General features: G+C 45.9%; 1 protein-coding gene across 33 annotated transcripts in view; it reads right to left on the reverse strand.

Moving 5' to 3' along the window:
• Positions 1-20028, reverse strand: part of WDR27 (WD repeat domain 27) — a 247248-nt gene that overhangs the window by 108018 nt on the left and 119202 nt on the right. For 30 of the 33 annotated variants that reach the window (XR_010158275.1, XR_010158287.1, XR_008548743.1 and 27 more), the window contains one exon: positions 19761-19859. Coding sequence is in view for 19 of the 33 variants with exons in the window: in XM_016956677.3 (XP_016812166.3) it covers positions 19761-19859 (99 nt within the window). In the remaining 14 variants the exon portion in view is untranslated. Of the gene's footprint in view, positions 1-9035; positions 9331-19760; positions 19860-20028 lie in introns of those variants that run through there. The other 3 variants (XM_054686538.2, XM_054686545.2, XM_063813696.1) reach the window with 3 other exon arrangements.

A 20028-nucleotide genomic window follows, 5' to 3' on the forward strand; every position in this document is an offset into this window, starting at 1 on the left:
CAAAGCCAAAAAAGTAGCAGCTGAACCACGCGTGAGTCCTGACGGGAGCCCACAACCCCAACAGGGTCTCTACCAAGCCGGACCCTGAACACTGAAGTGTTCAGCTCACACCAGTCAGACCCAACTTGGCTTCAACTCCAAACATGTGCCTGAACTAACATCCGTGAGTCTCTAACAAACCAAAGGTTACTTTCAGTTTAAAATTCAAGTGTACCTTAAAAGAAAAGCTGTATTCGAGGGCAGAGGGGGTGTCTGTGAAGGAGGCTGCGTGGAACTGTGCTCACGAGAGACAAGAGGAAGGTCCTGGCCACAGGGATGCGGCCACAGCCGTCTCTTCTGCTTCAACATCATTAAGATATAAGTTTAATCAAAACAGATTTTCTTTCTTATTTTACAATTTAAAAATCTAACCCATGAGGATAAGAAAGTTTACTTTCCAAATTCAGAGTCTGCCTTAATTTTGTGATTTCTGACCCACACCTGAAGGGGGACACGGGTGGGTGGAGGTTTAAAAGGAAGAGTCTGCAATTCTCGAGCAGCTCAGAGGCGCTAAAAACATCACATCCGTGACGTGATCCAGCCTTCACAAGATAGTGGCTGTATCAGTCAAGGATCCCTAAAGGGACAGGACTCATAGGATAGATGATGAGTATATGGAGGGGAGTTTATTAGGAGAATTCACTCACACCATCACAAGGTGAAGTCCCACAATGCTCTGTCTACAAGCCGAGGAACAAGGAAGCCAGACCAAGTCCCAAAACCTCAAAAGTAGGGAAGCCAACAATGTAGCCTTTAGTCTGTGGCCGAAGGCCCAAGAGCCCCTGGCAAACCACTAGTGTAAGTCCAAGGTCCAAGAGTCCAAAAGCTGAAGAACTTGGAGTCTGATGTTCGAGGGCAGGAATCATCCAGCACGGGAGAAAGATGGAGGCCAGGAGACTCAGCAAGTCTAGTCCTTCCACGTTCCTCTGCCTGCTTTTATCCTAGCCAAGCCGGCAGCTGATTAGATGGTGGCCACCCACATTGAGGGTGGGCCTGCCTTTCCCAGCTCACAGACTCCAATGGTAATCTCCTCTGGCAACACCCTCACGGACACAGCCAGGACAATACTTTGCGTCCTTCAATCCAGTCAAGTTGGCACGTGGTATTCACTATCACGGTGGCACAGGGCAGCGGCAGGCAACACGAGGCTGTGAGAGCCTGCACTGCTTTGTGGTTCCTGGATCCGTGTCCCTCCCTCACCACCTCCTGACCTTTCCGTGGCTGACCACCCTCCACATTTGGGGAGAGTGTGCTGGGCTGCGAGTAAGGTGTGAGGCTCCCTGGAGGACAGCGCCAGCTGGAGGCAGCTCTACCACTCAGCACCTGGACAGAGCTCGGTGCTCACACTGGCTCCCACGAGAGACTCTCAGGCTCACCCATCTGCCCTGGGAGTGGCCCTGACTTCTCTTCTAGCACTGGAACGCTCCATGGCTCCCATCTCCCAGCCCAGTTTTCTGGCCCTGCCCCCATTCCGTCAGCTAGCCCTTGATGTGCCTCAGGTAACCAAACGCGTGAGTGAGTGAGTGAGTGAAGTAATGAACGCCCGCGTCCTCATGCCAACACCCATGTGGACCCCACACGCAACCACAGGTGCAGAACGGGTCGGGAGTTAAGTGACCATGCCAGGGACCAGCACACGGGAGCCGGGGAGACCCCCACCAGGTACGCTGTCAGCGAGCACTCCCTTCCACCAGCCTGAAGCCTCGCCGAGCTAAGCCCAGCCCAGCCAAGCCTCAGAAGCCTCCCGGCCTGGGAGCGCAGTCCCGCCACCTTGCTTACACGGCGGGAGATGTGTTCTGACCAGCACGGGATAGAAACTGCGAATCAAGAGATACCTAGTACTCCCTTCCCAGTGAACAAACTGCTAACGTTGTTGTGTGTGCTTCTGCTGAGACAGAAGGCCAGTTTCCAAATGCAAAGCCTAATTTTTGGGGGGTAAAATTTTATACCAAGATTAAACTTTAGTCACTCACCAGAAGACTAAATTTTAATATGCAGTTCTACATAATATTCTAAATTAGAAACATCTAAGGAAATCCAGACTGTATTTCAGATAAGGCGGAACACTGCCCCGCATCTGGGATCCATTTAATATTTCAAAGGGACCCTGAAGTCTCATCCCCTAAAAACACCTCCACCAGGTATTGGAAATCTGTATTTTCCCGCTTGCCTTACGCAGTGGAGAAACTGAGTGTTCCGTTCACAATGTGTGTTCGTAATCACACAGATGCTGGAAGGGTTCGAGCATGCACACAAGCCACTTTATTTCCTTTACTTAATCTGTTCCTAAAGAGTCAATGTTAAAGAACAAGTTTTGTAAACCAAGTAACATTTTTAAAATTATTCTGTTTTTAGGGATAGGGTCTCCCTCTGTTGCCCAGGCTGGAGTGCAGTGGTCCAGTCCTGGCTCACTTGCAGCCTCGACCTCCCAGGCTCCCGCGTAGCTGGGACTACAGGCATGAGCCACCACACGCAGCTGATTTTTCATTTTTGTAGAAATGAGGTCTCACGATGTTGCCCAGACTGCTCTCCTGGGCTCAAACGATCCTCCTGCCTCGGCTTCCCAAAGTGTTGGGATTACAGGCGTGAGCCACTGCACCTATAGCCCCATTTTTTAATTAACTGATAATTATGAGCTCAGCTTTGACTTTTATGATCAATGTGTCTTCAATAGCTCAGTTTTGTCTGTTGTTATTCATTAGAAGAAACCAGATCAATTATGTAAGAAATAAAACATTTTGTAATGTATTGTTACTCGTTAGAAGAAACCAGATCAATTATGTAAGAAATAAAACATTTTGTAGTGTAAACAATAGCACCACTAGACAAAGCTCTGATTCTGATTTCTAAAATTCCTCAAGTCAATTCTGAGAGTGACAGCAGGGAAGAAAGCTTGTGGCTAGACAGCAGCCCTGCTCATCTGGGCAGTGGTGAGGGCAAGGTGGTCTGACAGCCCTTGCTCCTGGCAGGGAGCCCCCACCCCACAGAGGGGCCGGCCCTCCAGCACCTGCCACAGACCCTGAGAGTGGCCACTGTCCAGGGGGCCTCGAACAGACTCTCAAACCACGTCACGGGATGAGAAACAAAACGACAATTCAAACTATGTCACGTGATGAGAAATGACATAAATATTTTGATGATGACCATTCATTGGTTTTCACTGTTCTGTCATTTATTAAGATGGGCATGTACTGAGTATTTTTGTATTGTTTAAAACAAATAGCCAAGGAACCTGAATTTCGGGGCCTGTTGGAGTTGAGGCAACGTTAGAGACTACTGGAGCACTCACTCTCACCCTGGGTGTTGCGAGACTGCCACGCATACATCCTGTAGAAACGCTTTCTAAAAAGGATAATCAGATTCCAGTGTGGGGGATTCAGACAGTATCAGGACTGAATTTGGTAACAAAATCAGCCATAGTCTGTGCTTGACTAAGAACATGCACAGATGTGCATTTGAGACAGTGGATAACAAGTGTGGACACTGAAACTGGGAACTCAACTGTAAAAACAAAATTAATATTTACTCTACTTGGCTCCATTTATTAAAAATGCATAATAGGCCAGGGCAGAGGGGAGGCATCCCACATAGAGACACCTCAAGTGCTGGGCAATGCCTGGGAGCCTCAGGCACCAAGCAGGCCAACAACGATGTCTGCGTGCCCCAGAGTCTGATAGGCGGCAGCCCGAGCCAGGTGGGGCTGTCTGGGGGACCTTTGGAAATGAGTCAGGCACTTTGGGCTGTGACAGTGACACCTGGGGTGATCGGTGCTGCTGGGGAGGACCCAGGATGCCACACATCTGGCATCATGTAGGTCAGTCACGCACACTTTGGCTTTGATAAACACCATTTGAACGGAGCCCTTCCCTACAGGTGTGAGGAGTCCAGGTTGGCGCAGTTACAGAGAAGGGCACCCTCACAGACGGTCTGCATGGCAGAACAGTGCATGTGCCTGTTGTGGAACTGACTAGTTTAGGAGTATCACTTTCTGGCCAGTGTGAAATTCCCAGTAAGATGTCCTCAAGCTCTAAGTAGCTTGGCTTCTTATAGAGACTTCCTGGCTAAATGAAGCCAGGGCAGGAACTCCTGGGGGGCTCCCTGACGCTCCCCAACAGCAAAAGATGAGAACTTCACACACAGCACCAGGCACAGACGCTCTAGTGCAAGAGCCTAGGAGGTGCTTCCAATAACCACAAGCAAGACTGAAGGCGGCGTGCTGAGAAACACAGTGTGGCCCACACCTGTGCCACGCTCTGAAACAATAAAACTGTACTGCCGGGAAGAAATTTTGGAAGCTCTCTCCAACCCCTTCAGCCCCACAGCGGATTCCTGTCTTAGAAGAGGCAAAACCCAGGGCTGCGAGTCCTGCTTTTTAGGATGCTCCCAGGACCTGCACCTCTCTTTCCACACCAACTTGGAAGCTGCAACTCTGAGAATAAAGTCGGAATCCCACAGAAGAGGAGTGAGAGTGGCGGTCCACTGTGTTCCTAGAGAGGCTGGCCCTTGTACCCCAGCCACTCTGCAGACGTAAAGCTGGGAGGAAGGGCCGCCAGCTCCAGTGCTGAGAACACAGTGCAGAAAAGCAGCATCTGTGTTCCAGGATGAGTAAACAGAGACCTAAGGGAGCTGCCGAAACCGCACTGTAAAGGAGAGGGAGCATCAGCTCCACCAGGAAGACCGTCTCCCTCAGCAGGGCTTGGGGAGACCAGTGGTTCTCAAACAGGTCCGTGGAAGCCCGAGTCTGACAGCAATCACTCAGGAACCACACTCAGGAACCACAGACTGAAGGAGAAAGAGGCAGAAGGTGAGTCCCAGGCTCTGCCACCACCCAGCCAGAAAGCTCCCATGATTGTGCAAGGTTCCATTTGGACAAAGGGTTTCAAAGTAAAAAAACATTGAAAACCACTTCTGAAGGAAAAAAAACATTTCTTATAACATACTTGCTCCACATCTAGTACATGTCTTCCATGAAAAATAAGCAAGAATCTGTAGGAGCCAACAGGAAAGGCACAGCTGAAATGAGACAGCCATGCCCAGGGAGTAAGGACACAAGCTCACTCTTCAAGTCACTGCACTCACTACTTCAAGTCACTAAGCTCAGTAGGGACCTGCAGCTGTGGGAAATAAAGTGGATGATGTAGAAGACCCAGTTGAAAACAAATTCTCAAAATGCTGAAGAAGAGAACATAAACCCTAAAATGCTCACTTTCTCTTTTCAAAGAAAATAAAATTAAGCTAATTGGTTGACAAACAGGGAAGACCCAACTTTCCAATCCTACATATTCTTGAAGGACAGATGGAAACGGATGGATTGATGACCTCACAGTCTCATGGATTAAGGGGCCATGCAACACCTGATAGAGGCTCCACTGTTTTCCAGTATGCTTAGCTGTTTTATTTAAAGATTTCAAATCTTAGAAGAAAACAGAACTGAGAGGAAATGGGTTGTTCTTTCATTTCATGCCCCTCACCCCTGTGCAGCTTCTCTGTGGGATGTGGTACCGCGTCTCAGTATCAATCGCAGGGCCGTGGTGCCATATGGGTTTAGAAGGAAGCCGCATGCCCCTGGTTTGCTGTCCCTGCTCGCTCCCAAGAGGAAGAGACGCCGCCCACCCAAAAGCTTTGAAGCCCCTCTTCCATCAACAGAGAACGCAGCAAACAATTCCACAAAGACAGCAGGAATGCACAGAGGTTGGAGTGGCAGGCAAACAGCCAACACGCAACCGTGGGACCATGATGCTACTGCAGCATGAGTTTCTGATGCACCAAGATGGTTGTGTACACAGGAAAATTATTTATGGTTTATTTTGATGTTTATAAATTTAAAATTCAATTCATTAAACACTTAACGTTTTAAAATCCTAGTCTCTAAGCCTTTAATCCTATTTAATATTTTTTATTACATTTAGAAATCTAGTATATTTTAACAATCACATGCAAAGTAGCCTTTGATTCATGTTCAGGTAACTCACAATGAACAGATTAAATCCCTCAGGCAATGAGTTAAAGTTACAACTTTGTTAAAGTATTTTAAAATTGTTAAGCTTCATTTTAAATGTACTATATAAGATTTTCTTGAATACTTAAATGACAAAAATAAAATGTAAGATGGTCCTGAGTTCTTAATCAATTATTAAAAATCTAACAAAGCAAACATAAATATGGTGAATTTTAAGTTCTCTTAAAAATTTAAATACTCATAAACTTAGTAATATTTTCCTTTTTTTCTCAACTAAGAAGTCACAAGTCCAAGGTCAATACAGATGTCAAATTAGAATCAGATCTTTTAACATATCAACATCCTTAAAGCATTGCAAATGCCTTAAATATTAATTATTCCAGGTTATTCCTAAATTCACGCAAGTCTATTAATGCTGTGGCTTTAGTGTATTTTGCCATCTCTACATTTAATTCTAGCCACTAAAATCTTTTCCAGTCTGAAGTGACTTGGGGTTACCATTCTAGTGCAGCTAGAATTGTTTAACGACGAAAGATTTCGCCCTCTCACAAAACCCAGAGCCATCTACACTCAGAATGAGTCTTCCTGCCCCACTGACACGCAAGCGGAACCCTTTCTGTACCTGCTGTAACAGCGGGAGTCTCCAAACCCCACCCTCGGAGACTCTCAGGCTCCGAGAGCGGGCTGGAGCTCTCAGGCTCAGGTGGTGCCTTTTCCTGATTCTCTGGCCCTGCTGGAAGCAGCTATTTCTGTCTCCTGTTGGTTGGGTTTTGCTGGACTTAGCCCTCTTGAGGGCAGGAGTGTCTTCCACGCTGCTGGGAAGAACCCTGATGCCATCACATCGGGCACCACGGAATGCCGTTACCTCCTCATCTACCTTCATGGTCTGCGGGGTCATAGTGTATCCACGTGGACTCGGCAGATCTCTTGCGCCTGATGCTGGTCCCACCACAACACTCATGGCCACAAGGAAACCACAGGTGCTCTTCATGGAGCATGGGGTTGGGGGGTGGTTTAGTCAACGAGAAAGACCTGGGTAGCTGACAACTTAACTTTCAACAAGGACAAACACAAGGACTAAAACATAAATGAAAAACAAATTTCAACACAGATGAAAATGCTAGACGAGGTGGGACCCAGAGGGAAGACAGGAGAGAAAAAGAACCTTCTCCAACCACTGTGAAGTGTGAAGGGCTATCTTCAGGAGGACACGAGACCAGCAGTGTGTACGTGATGCTTCACTCCCAGGAATACTTGCAGTAAATCATGCAATTCTCTTTACGGACATAGGTTTACTCATTCTCAGCAGTCCTTTCTGTTATCTTTAAAAAGCTCAACTGGCCAGGTGCGGTGGCTCACGCCTGTAATCCCAACACTTTGGGAGGCCTAGGCGGGCGGATCACCTGAGGTCAGGAGTTGGAGACTATCCTGGCCAACATAGTGAAACCTCGTCTCTACTAAAAATACAAAAATTAGCCTGGCGTGGTGGCGGGCACCTGTAATCCCAACTACTCGGGAGGCTGCAGCAGGAGAATTGCTTAAACCTGGGAGGCGGAGGTTACAGTGAGCTGCGATTGTGCCATTGCACTCCAGCCTGGGCGACAAGGGCGAAATTCCGTTTCAAAAAAAAAGAAAAAAGCTCTATTTAGGAAATCTCTCCTCATAAGACAGGACGCAGGCCAGGAGTCTCCCGTGGCGGCCAGGAAGGAGGGGACAGCAGGAGCTGCACCTCAGCCTTGCCCTCTCGGCCAGGCCCACTCCCTGCCCGGTATTCTCTGTATACAAGCATCACCACAGAGCAGACTGTTTCAATTATGAGTTCTTAAAAAGAAATAGTGCAATCTTGCTCCTGAATTTATAAATTAGCGGATACAGTGATCACAAATATCACAGGTTTTTATCCCATGTAAAAACCAAGGAATGTAACCTTTCCTCCAGGTATATGCTTATGTCATTTTTCCCTGGCAAAGCTAAACCACAACTCTCAAAGTAATACAGCCTAAATAAAACAGATTTAAATTTCACACCCACATACCTTAGTCAGAAAAAAATTTAAAAAAATAAATAAAAAGATGACCCAATGAAGAATACTGGAGATTTAAAGTTTCCCAGAAGTTAACAATGCTGTCTTTGCATTTCTATTTGTACAATGACTCACACAGATTACTTCTGATAACCCCACTCTCATCAAAGTCTTAATAAAGTGAACGACATGCAGCCGAATTCCCAACTTTTCGGACTCAAACCAGCAATTAGCAGGAAAAGAGCCATGCTATCCTGGCATAAACACTTACGTTCCACATTCAACACCCAGCAACCACTCAAAAACTGCATCAGGCCACGTGCGGCAGCTCGCACCTGCAATCCCAGCACTTTGGGAAGCCGAGGCAGGAGGATCGCTTGAGCCCAGGAGTTCAAGGCCAGCCTAGGCAAACTGGTGAGACTCCATCTTAATACAAAAAATAAATAAATAAATAATTAGTCGGGGGTGGTGGCTTGAGACTGCCAGTCCGAGCAACTCAGGAAGCTGAGGTGGGAGCATCACTGGAGCCAGGGGGTTTGAGGCTGTAGTCAGTCGTGATCACACCGCTGGACTCCAGCCTGGGTGACAGAGCAAGACCCTGTCTAAAACAAACAAACAACTACAACACACACCAAAGAGCAGGGGAGGTTTGGAGGGAGATCAACTGTCTCTCGACAGAGCAATTAACAGAACTATATTCAGAAATAACCCAGATATTGGCACTGTCAGTCAGGAATTAAAAATTATTATAATATGTTAAAAGTTCTGTAATTTCAGCAGAGATACAGATTTCTGGAGGAAAAATTTTCTAGGCCTAAGGTAATCAGAATAAATCAAACTGGAAAAAGAAAACAAAACAAAACACAAAAAGCCAAACCAAATCTAGAGGAAACATATACTGTAAATACAAAGATGAAAATTTTAGTTTTAAATTAAAAGCTACAGCAATCATTAGGTAAAACATTGAGTCCGAAGTATAAAGAGATGAAGGATATAAACATGCAATTTAAAAATTAAAAGAATTCTGGGCCGGGCGTGGTGGCTCACGCCGGTAATCCCAGCATTTTGGGAGGCCGAGGTGGGCAGATCACGAGATCAAGAGATCAAGACCATCCCATCCTGGCCAACATGGTGAAGCCCCGTCTCTACTAAAAATACAAAAATTAGCTGGGTGTGGTGGTGGGTACCTGTAATCCCAGCTACTCGGGAGGCTGAGGCAGAAGAATTGCTTGAACCTGGAAGGCGGAGGTTGCAGTGAACCCAGATCGTGCCACTGCACTCCAGCGTGGGCGACAGAGCAAGACTCCATCTCAAAAAAAAAAAAAAAAAAAAAAAAAAATTCGAAGAATTCCAATACCTAGCAGCCTGTGGGACAATGTGCAATCTCACTAGTATTCAAAGAGCGGTAAACTAAAATCGGGAGTTACTGTTTCTTGATAATTAACAAATGTAATGCAAGTGTGAACAACCAAAGCTGGTGAGGAAGCAAACAAGAGGAAACACTTTGAGAAGCATTTGTCTATAGCAGAACCCTTTAAAAGTTTATTTTTCTCAGTAATACTACTTGTTGAGAAAGTAATCTATCTTCAGAAAATAAACCCAGATACAAAAAACATTGTATGCCCAAAGACATACATCAAAACACTACTTATAGTACCAAAATATTGAAAACCACGTCAATGTCCACTCTACATGATATAACTACTTATAGATAAATCCGTTTGCAAATGTCCGTTTCTGCCTTTCCTGCATGTGTCAATGCACCACATACTGGCCCCCAAAACAGAGCCGTCCCCACGCTGCCCTGCAGACCTTCCCTCCGCACTCCTGCTTTCTTCCCTTCCCAGGAGGTTGTGTTGCAGCCCGAGCCACCCGGGGTGCACCTGGGCTCTGCACGCAGACCTCCGCCTTCGTCTGTGTCTTGTCTTTCATTGAAACTCTCCGAGAACCCCCCAAGTTTCTACCTTGTGTTCTAGGGTAACAGTACTGACGTGGTTTAGATGTAACTCAGTATAGCTGGAAAGACCAAAGCAAGTCTTATGATAAATCCTGCACAACTGAGAAATGCAAAATTGAAAATAAAGCCCAACTACCCAATACAATATGAAAAGAGTTTTTATATCATCTTACATTAATCCTCTTTTATTTCATTACAGTTGACCCCTGAACAAGGGTTTGAACTGTGCAAGTCCACTTATAGATGGATCATTTTTCAACCAAACTCGGATAAAAAATACAGCCCCCCAGGATGTGAAACCCAGGCAAATGGAGGGCAGACTATGTGGGTTCTGTAGGACTTGAGTGTGTGAGGATTTGGGAGCACACGGGGGACCTGGAACCAATCCCCCATGTAGACCGAGGGATGACTGTAACTATTTTACAACTGACAATAGAAAATTGATGATTGCGATAGTAATATAAAATCAATTTGATAATATAAGGTAATGTGATATTTGTGACTCTGTTATCCATTCCAATAAATTATATCTCTGTGTATCCGCGTGTGAAGCAGCTTTCTCCATACTTAACCTGCACGCTTCCTGTTCTTCCTGAACTCCCTGTGTGAACAGTAGGCTCCCTCTGCAGCCCACACTTTCACACTCAGGGACCCATCAGTTACATCACAGCTTTCTTTGGTCTTTTGCATCTGTGGTTTGAGATACTTCTGCCTTGCTAGTTTTTTGCTGGAAATAAGTCTTGCTTGGCTACCATCTCAGCCAGGATAATTTAACTATGGAGCTTCTTGAATTTGTGTTCCCATCCTAAGCAGTTAAACAGCTACACTGATATCTTATGGCAAATATACCACTGTCCTCAGATGTCCAACAAACTGAAGCTGACAACGCATCCCTAAGTCACATCTGACAGGGCGCATGTGGCGCGCAGCTGCAGTTCCTGGCAGGACACCCAGGTGTGCTTCAGAGTCTTGGATTCCGAAGCCACTCTGCAGAGCCTGTGGTCCCTTGTGAGCTGTTACAGTTCCTTACTCATTTTGAGAGTCCTCTTAGCCACAGGCATTGTTAGAATAATTTTGTAAGTACAAGTATAATCCTCTTCTTCCCAAAGACTCACAAGTCTTATTTTGACAACTGAGCAGTAACAGTGATGAAAAACATTACTTTTTTTTAAGCGTATCTAGAAATTTACTCTGAGAGGCTCAAAACTTTAGTTTTGGAAAGGGGATAATCGTTCTCACAATTAAAATGTACTAAAACAAAACAAAACAAAAACAAGTCATGGAATCTGTCTCCCGCTTTTCAAAAGTGATGTGAGTTCCCTGAAACAAGATCGGTGAGTACCACATCCGCCCCAGGTGACACACTCGAAAGCAGGGTTCCCAGAACGTGCCAGCCTCGGTCCCAGCGAGAGGTGGGAAGCTCATCCTGCTGTGCCAGATCTTCACGATGTGCGTTCATGAGCCTGAAGTCATGGAGAGGGTGCCAGCTTCCAAGACTCGGTGAGTGTGTGGTGGGGGCCGGCGCCCTGTCCCCAACCCTTTCTCACAGCCCAGTGCTCTCACCCTCAGTCCCGACACCACAGAAGCCACTGTGGAGGGGCCAGGCCAGCCACACATCCAGGAAAGGAGAGCTAGAAGGACAATAGCTTATCTCTGCAGGCACGTATTCAGATCAGGGAAGTCACTCAAAGGCATGAGATGAAAGGGAGGAAGCAGGGAGCATGGGTGGGCATCATGCAATCCATTGAATCCTGCCTGAACAGGACAGAAAGGCAGAGGAGGGGACTTCACCCTGGTATTTGTCTTTCTATCTGCCTCTTTGAGCTGGGACACTAGTGTTCTCCTGCCCTTGGGCTGGGACTTAAACCAGTACCCCCCAATTCTTCCCCCATTCTCAGGCCTTTGGACTCAGGCGGGAACACCACCACCAGCTATCCGGGGCTCCAGCTTGCAGACAGCAGATCTTGGGACTTCTCGGCCTCCACAACTGCATGAGCCAATTCACATAAAAAATTTCATCCATCCATCCACCCATCCATCCATCCATCTCTCTCTCTCCCTCTCTATCCATCCATCCATCCCTCCTTCCCTCTCTCTCCATCCATCCCTCCCTCTCTCTCTCCATCCATCCATCCCTCCCTCCCTCTCTCTCTCTCCATCCATCCATTCCTCCCTCCCTCTCTCTCTCCATCCATCCATCCCTCCCTCCCTCTCTCTCTCTCCATCCATCCATCCCTCCCTCCCTCTCTCTCCATCCATCCATCCCTCCCTCCCTCTCTCTCTCTCCATCCATCCATCCCTCCCTCCCTCTCTCTCTCTCCATCCATCCATCCCTCCCTCTCTCCATCCATCCATCCATCCATCCATCCACCATCACCTACTGATTCCGTTTCTCTGCAAACGTGTTTCTGTAACATGTGTTTTATCCTCCTACTGGGAGGTTGGTGTTATCGCTCCCAACACTGATCCTGAGCTGTTGAAGGCAGGCAGCCTGAGTTTCCTGTCTGGTGGGAGGGGCTGCCTTGTGTGGGCTAACATCCTACTCTCCTCAATAACGCAGCCCGCTCTCTAGGCCAACACATGCACTTTACATGTTAATATGCCTGGGCTGGAACTTAGAAGGGTCTTTTCCTAAAATAAAAATTTCAAATCATTATTTTGATGCACCATCTAATAGATTTTCTTAAAACAAAAGCTTGAGTCACATGTTTCATTTTATGGGCATGATTTTAAACAACATTATGTGTAGGGTGCACCAGAGATTTCACAGAACAGAGAAAGAACATGCTACTTTAAAAAGGAAGGATGAATATTTTAAGGTTCAACAATTTCACAAATGTTAGTGAAGGGATAACGTGTATCTTAAAATCAAATAAATGTTTTCCTGCAAAATGAAGGCTTCTAAGCCCATCTGCCATGCGTTCCTGAAGAAGCGTTGCTATTTCAGAGACGTGTCTGATAACCATGACTGGAAAAACTGCATACTGCAAAGCTTTTGGAGTAACGGGCCTGCTTTAGATACTTCTATAGACAGAGACAGCACCAGATGAACACCACTCCTAAAATTCAATAACATTACAACATGAAATGTGGTAGAGTGTGTTCATGTTTGGAAATATTCCTTCTCTGTGTCCACCCACCCTCAGGGGACTCACTATCCACTCTGCTGGGCTGGGCTGGGCCTCATGGTGGGCATGACCATGGGGTATGGGATGGTGGCCAGCCTCCACCTTGCCCCATGGCAGCCAGCAGGTCTGGTGGGACTTCACCAGTCGGCCATGCTCCGAGATGAAGGGGATGCCAGACAGAATTGGATGACCTTCCATGAGTGTCAGGGAAAGCCTTTGGTATTCGGGAAATTCTGTCATATAACAAAACTCAAAGATGAAGATTACCATAAAATAAATTATTTTTCAGACCAGGCATGGTGGCATATGGACCTGTAGTCCCAGCACTTTGGGAGGCTGAGGTGGGAGGATTGCTTGAGGGCAGGAGTTTGAGACCAGCCTGGGCAAAATAGTGAGACCCCATCTCTATTAAAAATAAAAATTAAAACATGAGCCAGGTGGGGTGGTGCATGCCTGTAGTATCAGCTACTTAGGAGGTTGAGGCAGGAGGATTGCTTGAACCCAGGAGTTCGAGGCTGCACTGAGCTGTGACTGCATCACTGTACTCTAGCCTGGGCAAGAGTGAGACCCTTTCTCACAGAAAAAAAAAAAAAAAAAAAAGACAAGAAAAGAAAAAAAAGGAAAAGGAAAAGGAAAGAAATTATTTTTCAAGACTGGAACTCAAGGATCTTTCAAAATGTACCAAGTACTTTACAGGGTACTTTCTTAATAGAGGAAACAAAGAAAGAAAGATGGTAACTTTCCTCAAGAGTGTGTTTATAATTAGCACAGACAGAATTATGAAAATCACACAGTTAAGTAACTATACACTCGTGAATCATACAGCAGTTATGTATTTTATGTGAATGTAAACTGGCTTAATTGGTAGCAAGGAAGAAGGATCCTCTCAAATATGCTCAAAAAGAAAAGGAAAAAAAAAAAAAAGAGTTACGTGGGCCACAAGAGGGACGCCAGTGGTGATGGGGAGACGAGACCCCTGCGCCCACGGAAAGACGCACCAACTCGCCGGCTCAGTCCACAGGTGATTTTCTGCCGGGTGGGTGCTGCGAGGGCACCAGGGGCAACCTGAGAAAGTGGGAATGGGACGCGGAGGTGGCGGCTGAGGGCGGGGTCCGGGCCGGCCCGCGCTGAGGAGGGGGCGTCCGCGCCGAGCCAGGAATGGCGCCCCCCGATGTCCACACCACGGTCCGGGCATCTGCGAACGGGCGGCCACAGATTCGCCCACAGGGAAAGAGGACTTGGCGGGTATGGCTGCGTCGGGGGCCTGGAGACGGGGAGATGGTTCTGGATGTCCCAGGTGTAACCACAGGGGGCAGGATAAGGACAAAGGGTCCACACGTGGAGGACGGGCGGGGAGACGGTCGGAGTGAGCAACGGGAGACGAACTCGGCCCCGAAGCAGGACGACGGCGCCTCCGGAAGCCGGAAAAGGCCAAGAACCGGCCCTGCCGGGTGAGCTTAGCCCGTGAGCCCCGCAGCCTCCCAACCACGGAACTGCAGTCGGGAAACCGGCCTTTTCCTCCGCGGCCCATGGGAGTGGTTCGTTACAGCGGCGACGGGAAGCGTCCAAGCGTCCCTCCAAGACATTCGCCGCAGCAGCTTTTAAACTATTTGCGTTTCTGCCGGTTTGCGCTGGGACACTGGTCTCCTGACCTTGGGCTGGGACTTAAACCAGTACCCCCCAACTCTTACCCCATTCTCAGGCCTTTGGACTCAGGCTGGCACAAACCACCAGCTTTCCTGGGCTCCAGCTTGCAGACAGCAGATCTTGAGACTTCTCAGCCTCCACAACTGACTGAGCCAATTCACACAAAAAAATTCCATCCTCTCTCTCTCTCTCCCCAACCATCTTCACCTATTGATTCCCCTTCTCTGGAAACGCGTTTCTCTAACGTGTGTTTTATCCTCCTACTGGGAGGTTGGTGTCATCGCTCCGCAATGCTGACCCTGGAGCATGCTTAGTGGGGAAACGTGGGTCCTTCTGAGATTTCAAGCTGGAAGGCGCTCTCCAACTGTGAAAGTGTGACATGGTCCTGGAATAACGGCGCCCACACGGTGCGTTAGGTGAGAGGTCAGCATAAAGTTTACTTTCTTATCCATAGCCACCATGTGGGCTGCCATTTGGGATATAAAAACAATGGCACGGGCTTATCTTCCAGAAAGTCCTCTTATGAATGTGAGAGGCCAGAAAGTTGTTTCAGTGTGGAAGCACTTGCAAACACGGCCTAGGTTTTGGATGAATGGCAAGCCTATCTAGATTGGGGTTTTTTTCCAATTTCAAAAAGAACTTTAAAATAAATATTTAAATACGAATGGCAGGAACAATGTATTTTATCTTATTACAACTGTGTAGCACTTAACAGATTTCCTACATAGAAGCTCACAGTGGGGCGAAAGTGCATGGGCTTGGAAGCCGTGGGGATGCTGGTGCAAACTCTGAACTGCATATAAATTGATCTGTCTGGATCACTCATCTGAGACACAGCTGCACCAACATCTGCAAACAAAGCTGCGGACAAGAACTCGATAACGAGGAAAGACCCTCAAACAGCTCCTCGCTCTTGGGGGATGCTCAACAGTAGCTTTGGTTATTATTTTATACGGCATCATTTGTTCCCAAGCAACCTTGTAAAATACACAGGACAAATGCTATTAATGACCATTCTGTATCTGAGAGACTCAGGGAGATCAAGATGTCTACAGCCTGATAGACACCTGTGTTATGAAGGAGTAAGAAGTGTGGGAGCTGCCGTAGACATCAACACACTCCAGGTTCCTAATGTAAGGTCTCTCACCAGCACCCTAGGTACACGGCAGCAGCCAGAGTCTGCCTCCTGGCTGAGCCGATTTCCATGAGTTTCTCCTCCTGATTGCAAAGACCGTCGCAGGCTTGGTGTCAGTGGCACCAGACATGCTTCTGTGACATTTCTCCACCAGGTTAACAACAGTCAATAGTGAACTGGCCATTCCCAAAACCCGCTTACTCCTGGTGTCATCCTGCAATGACCAGCTTTGCATTTTATCAAGAAAAACTTGCTTAAGTCATAGATGAAAGGTCTGATCATTTGATGAGGCTGTAATGTGGAGGTAGAAGAGAGAGCCTTAAGCCATTTGTCAAAACAGCCCACTTCAAAGTAGCAGTAATGACTGTGGAGCTAAAAATGTATTTATCATAAGATACATGTTTTAAGTTAAATTTATAGAGAGTGAGAGAGAACATTACCAAGTACCCATCAGAAATGAGAAATTAGGGGGTCTGAGGCAGGGGTCAGCAAGGCTTGTTTCTAGAGCCTGGGTCATGACCTTGCTGATCAAAACAGGATGTAGCACAGGAACTGGCCCAAACCAGCTGGGGCCAAGATGGTGCTGAAGCCATCTCTGGTTGCCCTCATTACTCATTATGCACTAATTATAATTCATCTGCATAAGACACTCCCACTGGTACCATGACAGATTACAAATGCGTGGAAACAACCCAGAAGTGACCTTATGTGGTTCCGGAACTCCCACCCCTTTTCCAGAAAGCTCATGAATAGCCCACCCCTTATGTAGCATATAATTAAGAGTGGGTATAACTATGCTCACCAGCAACCAATGCGAGCTGTTCCGGGCCACTCTGCCTGTGCAGCTACCGTTCTGCTACACACTTTGCTCGAAAAAACCTGCTCTTTCACTGCCACCTCACTCTTGAATTCTTTCCTGAGCAAAGCCAAGAACCCTGCTGGGCTAAGCCCCAATTTTGGGATTTCCTGCATCAGGTCTGGACTTGTCCTGTAAAATTCTGAACAGTTGATCATAGTCAATAAAGAAAGTAGCAATCCCCCAAGTGTGAGCTATGCTCTCACCGTTTCACTCCCTGGTTTTCACAGCTCCAGCATTCTCTCATTACCAGATCCAATCGTTAGGGGAAATGCTGTTGGTGTTTGTGGCACAGACTTCCAATATTTGACCACACTTGTTCCCATGTTTTCCTTGTGTGTATGTTTTTATATCATAAACAAAATAAACCATGCTTAGGAGTGTACTATCAATCTTTCCTTCAAAACAGCAGCACCCTCATATACTGCTAAATGGAATCACGTATTAAATAAACACCACCTCCAAGTTTATCTGTGCTTCACATAAGAACTTCATTTGCTAACCGAGGGTATTCATTTTAAAGTGAAGCTCTCCTTTCTTATTAAATTATGCAGGATAGGCTTCAAAGGTTGCTGTCTTACTGAGACTTGGCCATTTTTCTTGCATACATGCTCTTTGGATTGTTGCAAGCCTCTGGTTAATTTTCAGAGTTCTAAGAAAGCTGGTTTTGACAATTTCTGTGACTGTTTTCATTGCCTTTGTGAAGGAGAAGATTTTCGGTGTCCTGTCCCACCATCCCACGTGCTTCTTTATCATGTTTACTTTTAACAAAAACTTGTCCTGCCTGTGGTTATTTCCAAATCTTAATTTTACGCAGTTTTATGTGGTTAACTGTCTCTTCAATAATTACCAATATTGTCCAATCCTGAGAAAATTTAAGTGATCAGAAAACATATTTTAAGAGTTACTGTAGTCATGGTAAGTAATTATTTTAATACTACGTATGAAAATAAAAACTACTTCCAGTTGTTTGGTTTATAATGCTGGGAAACAGAGAACGGTAGTGAGGTGATATATGTGGAAGAAAGTGGACTAATATCAGTAAAGAAAGGAAATTTTTAAAAATAAGGAACCAGCCAAATTTTTAAAAATAAGGAAATTTTAAAAAATAATTAACTTAGTGAATTTATGTATATATATATATATATAAATTCGGTATATGATATCATTATCCTTAATGAATCAGTATGATGTATACATATACATAACTGGCTTCTCACTGCCTGTTCTTTAGCAGCCCTTCGTCAGGAAGCAAGGTTCATGACAACTACAACTTGTTGCTTTTTCCTCTTTATTTTGTATAACTATATTTACGCCATATTTGCTTCTTTTATTCATTAATCTCAAGGGCAAGAGAGACCTACCCAACCTTTTTCTCACTGAAAATTTTCAAGTATTCAAAAAAATTCTGTCAGTCAGGCTGAAAGACATGTTGATGCCAAATACTGAAATGTCAGGACAGCTAACATCTGACTCCCCCCATAAATCACTACACCTCTCCCCGCCGCCCACCCTGCTGGGTCTAGCTTTGCACTTTTCATTTTTCTTTCTTTCTGACCACCCCTCCATCTCACTGCCCAAATGCTGTTCAAAGGACTATAAAAGATTACAACAACTCAAAACAATATGTTTTACAAATGTGGAATAGGTGATGGCACAAATATTATCAAGAAAAGCAGGTCCGTTACAGTGTACATGGCAGTCTCATCATGGGAAGAGTGAAGCATCATCAGGATGTACGTCGCAGTATTGTTTATAATAGGGAAGGAAAACATAAATTCAAATTCCCATCTGGAACAGACTGAAAAGATGAATTAGGGCCAAGGATGGAATTCAGCGGTGATGCTGATGGAAGCTCTGGTCCATGACAGCACAAGATGCACTTACTCATTTTCAATATTTAATATTATTCAATATACAGCGGTAGTACCACGTGTGCCAGGCACGGCAACATGCCCTGAACCACAGCGATACGTCGTATAGCAGAGAAGAGCGGGGTCACAAGACACGTGTGGAGTGCCGTTCCACCTGGTCACACGCGCTAGGCCAGAGCACACAGTCACACAGTGACGCTATTCTCTGAATCAAAGTCTCAATCTTGAAGAGACAAAATGAAATTATTCCCAAACACTGGAGATAACTAATACCTGATATTTATTTTTTACTTTTTTTGAGACAGAGTCTCGTTTTGTTGCCCAGGCTGGAGTGCAGTGGCATGATCTCGACTCACTGCAACCGCCGCCTCCCAGGTTCAAGCGATTCTCCTGCCTCAGCCTCCCAAGTAGCTGGGATTATAGGTGCCCACCACCATGGCCAGCTCATTTTTGTATTTTTTAGTAGAGATGGGGTTTCGCCATGTTGGCCAGGCTGGTCTTGGACTCCTGACCTCAGGTGATTCACCCGCCTTGGCCTCCCAAAGTGCTGGGATTACAGGTGTGAGCCACTGCGCCTGGCCAATACCTAATATTTTTAATCCTTTGCAAAAAATCTCCCTCTACATTTTAATAGAAGACCATTCATTTTTATATACAATTGATTTGCAACGGTTATTTTCATGTTTTCTTCTAATTAAGAAAGTTTCTGGAAATGCTGCAGACTTTTTTCCGTAAGAATTTTCAAAATCCCGTTCTTACTTGCTCTGCTGCTTGCTTTCTTGCTGGCACTGGTGTTCATGTTAGTGCCCCATGTAACTGTATTTGTCTACATGTAACCGTATTTGTCCACAGGTCTTCCCATACATTCCTGTTTCATTCAATCAAACATGCATGACTGCTGAGCGGCAAACACCTTCATTATAAAAGAAACTTTTCCAGATTCATTTCCCCACAATAAAGGTTTATTTCTCTCTCTCTCACCAATAAAAATATATTTCCTAAGTTCTCCTTGCACTCAGTGAACACTGGCATGTAACCTTAAGTATTATAAGATTTCACCAAAATAAAGTCATAAAGATACAAAAATATAATGTAAGACTTGTATGCAGCAGAGGCGCCCCACCCACTCAGCAAGACTGTACCTGGGGCGCTGATGGGTTGAAGGCCACTCCAGTGACGGTGTCTGTGTGCCCAGCCAGCCGGTGAGAAAACGTGCTTGAGCCCATTTCATATACGTAAGCCTACAAGACAAGATGAGCAGGTGTGCCATGTTAACTCAGAGTCAGGAATCACCTATAAGCTACGCAGAGCAGAGGGACCATCTATAGATTAGTGTAGTTGATCAGATACAACAGCAACAACCAAGATGCCTGACAAAACATCATCCAAGCTGGGGAACTAACTTTATAA

This window comes from Pan troglodytes, chromosome 5 (genome assembly GCF_028858775.2).
Source record: "Pan troglodytes isolate AG18354 chromosome 5, NHGRI_mPanTro3-v2.0_pri, whole genome shotgun sequence".
NCBI lineage: Eukaryota > Metazoa > Chordata > Mammalia > Primates > Hominidae > Pan > Pan troglodytes.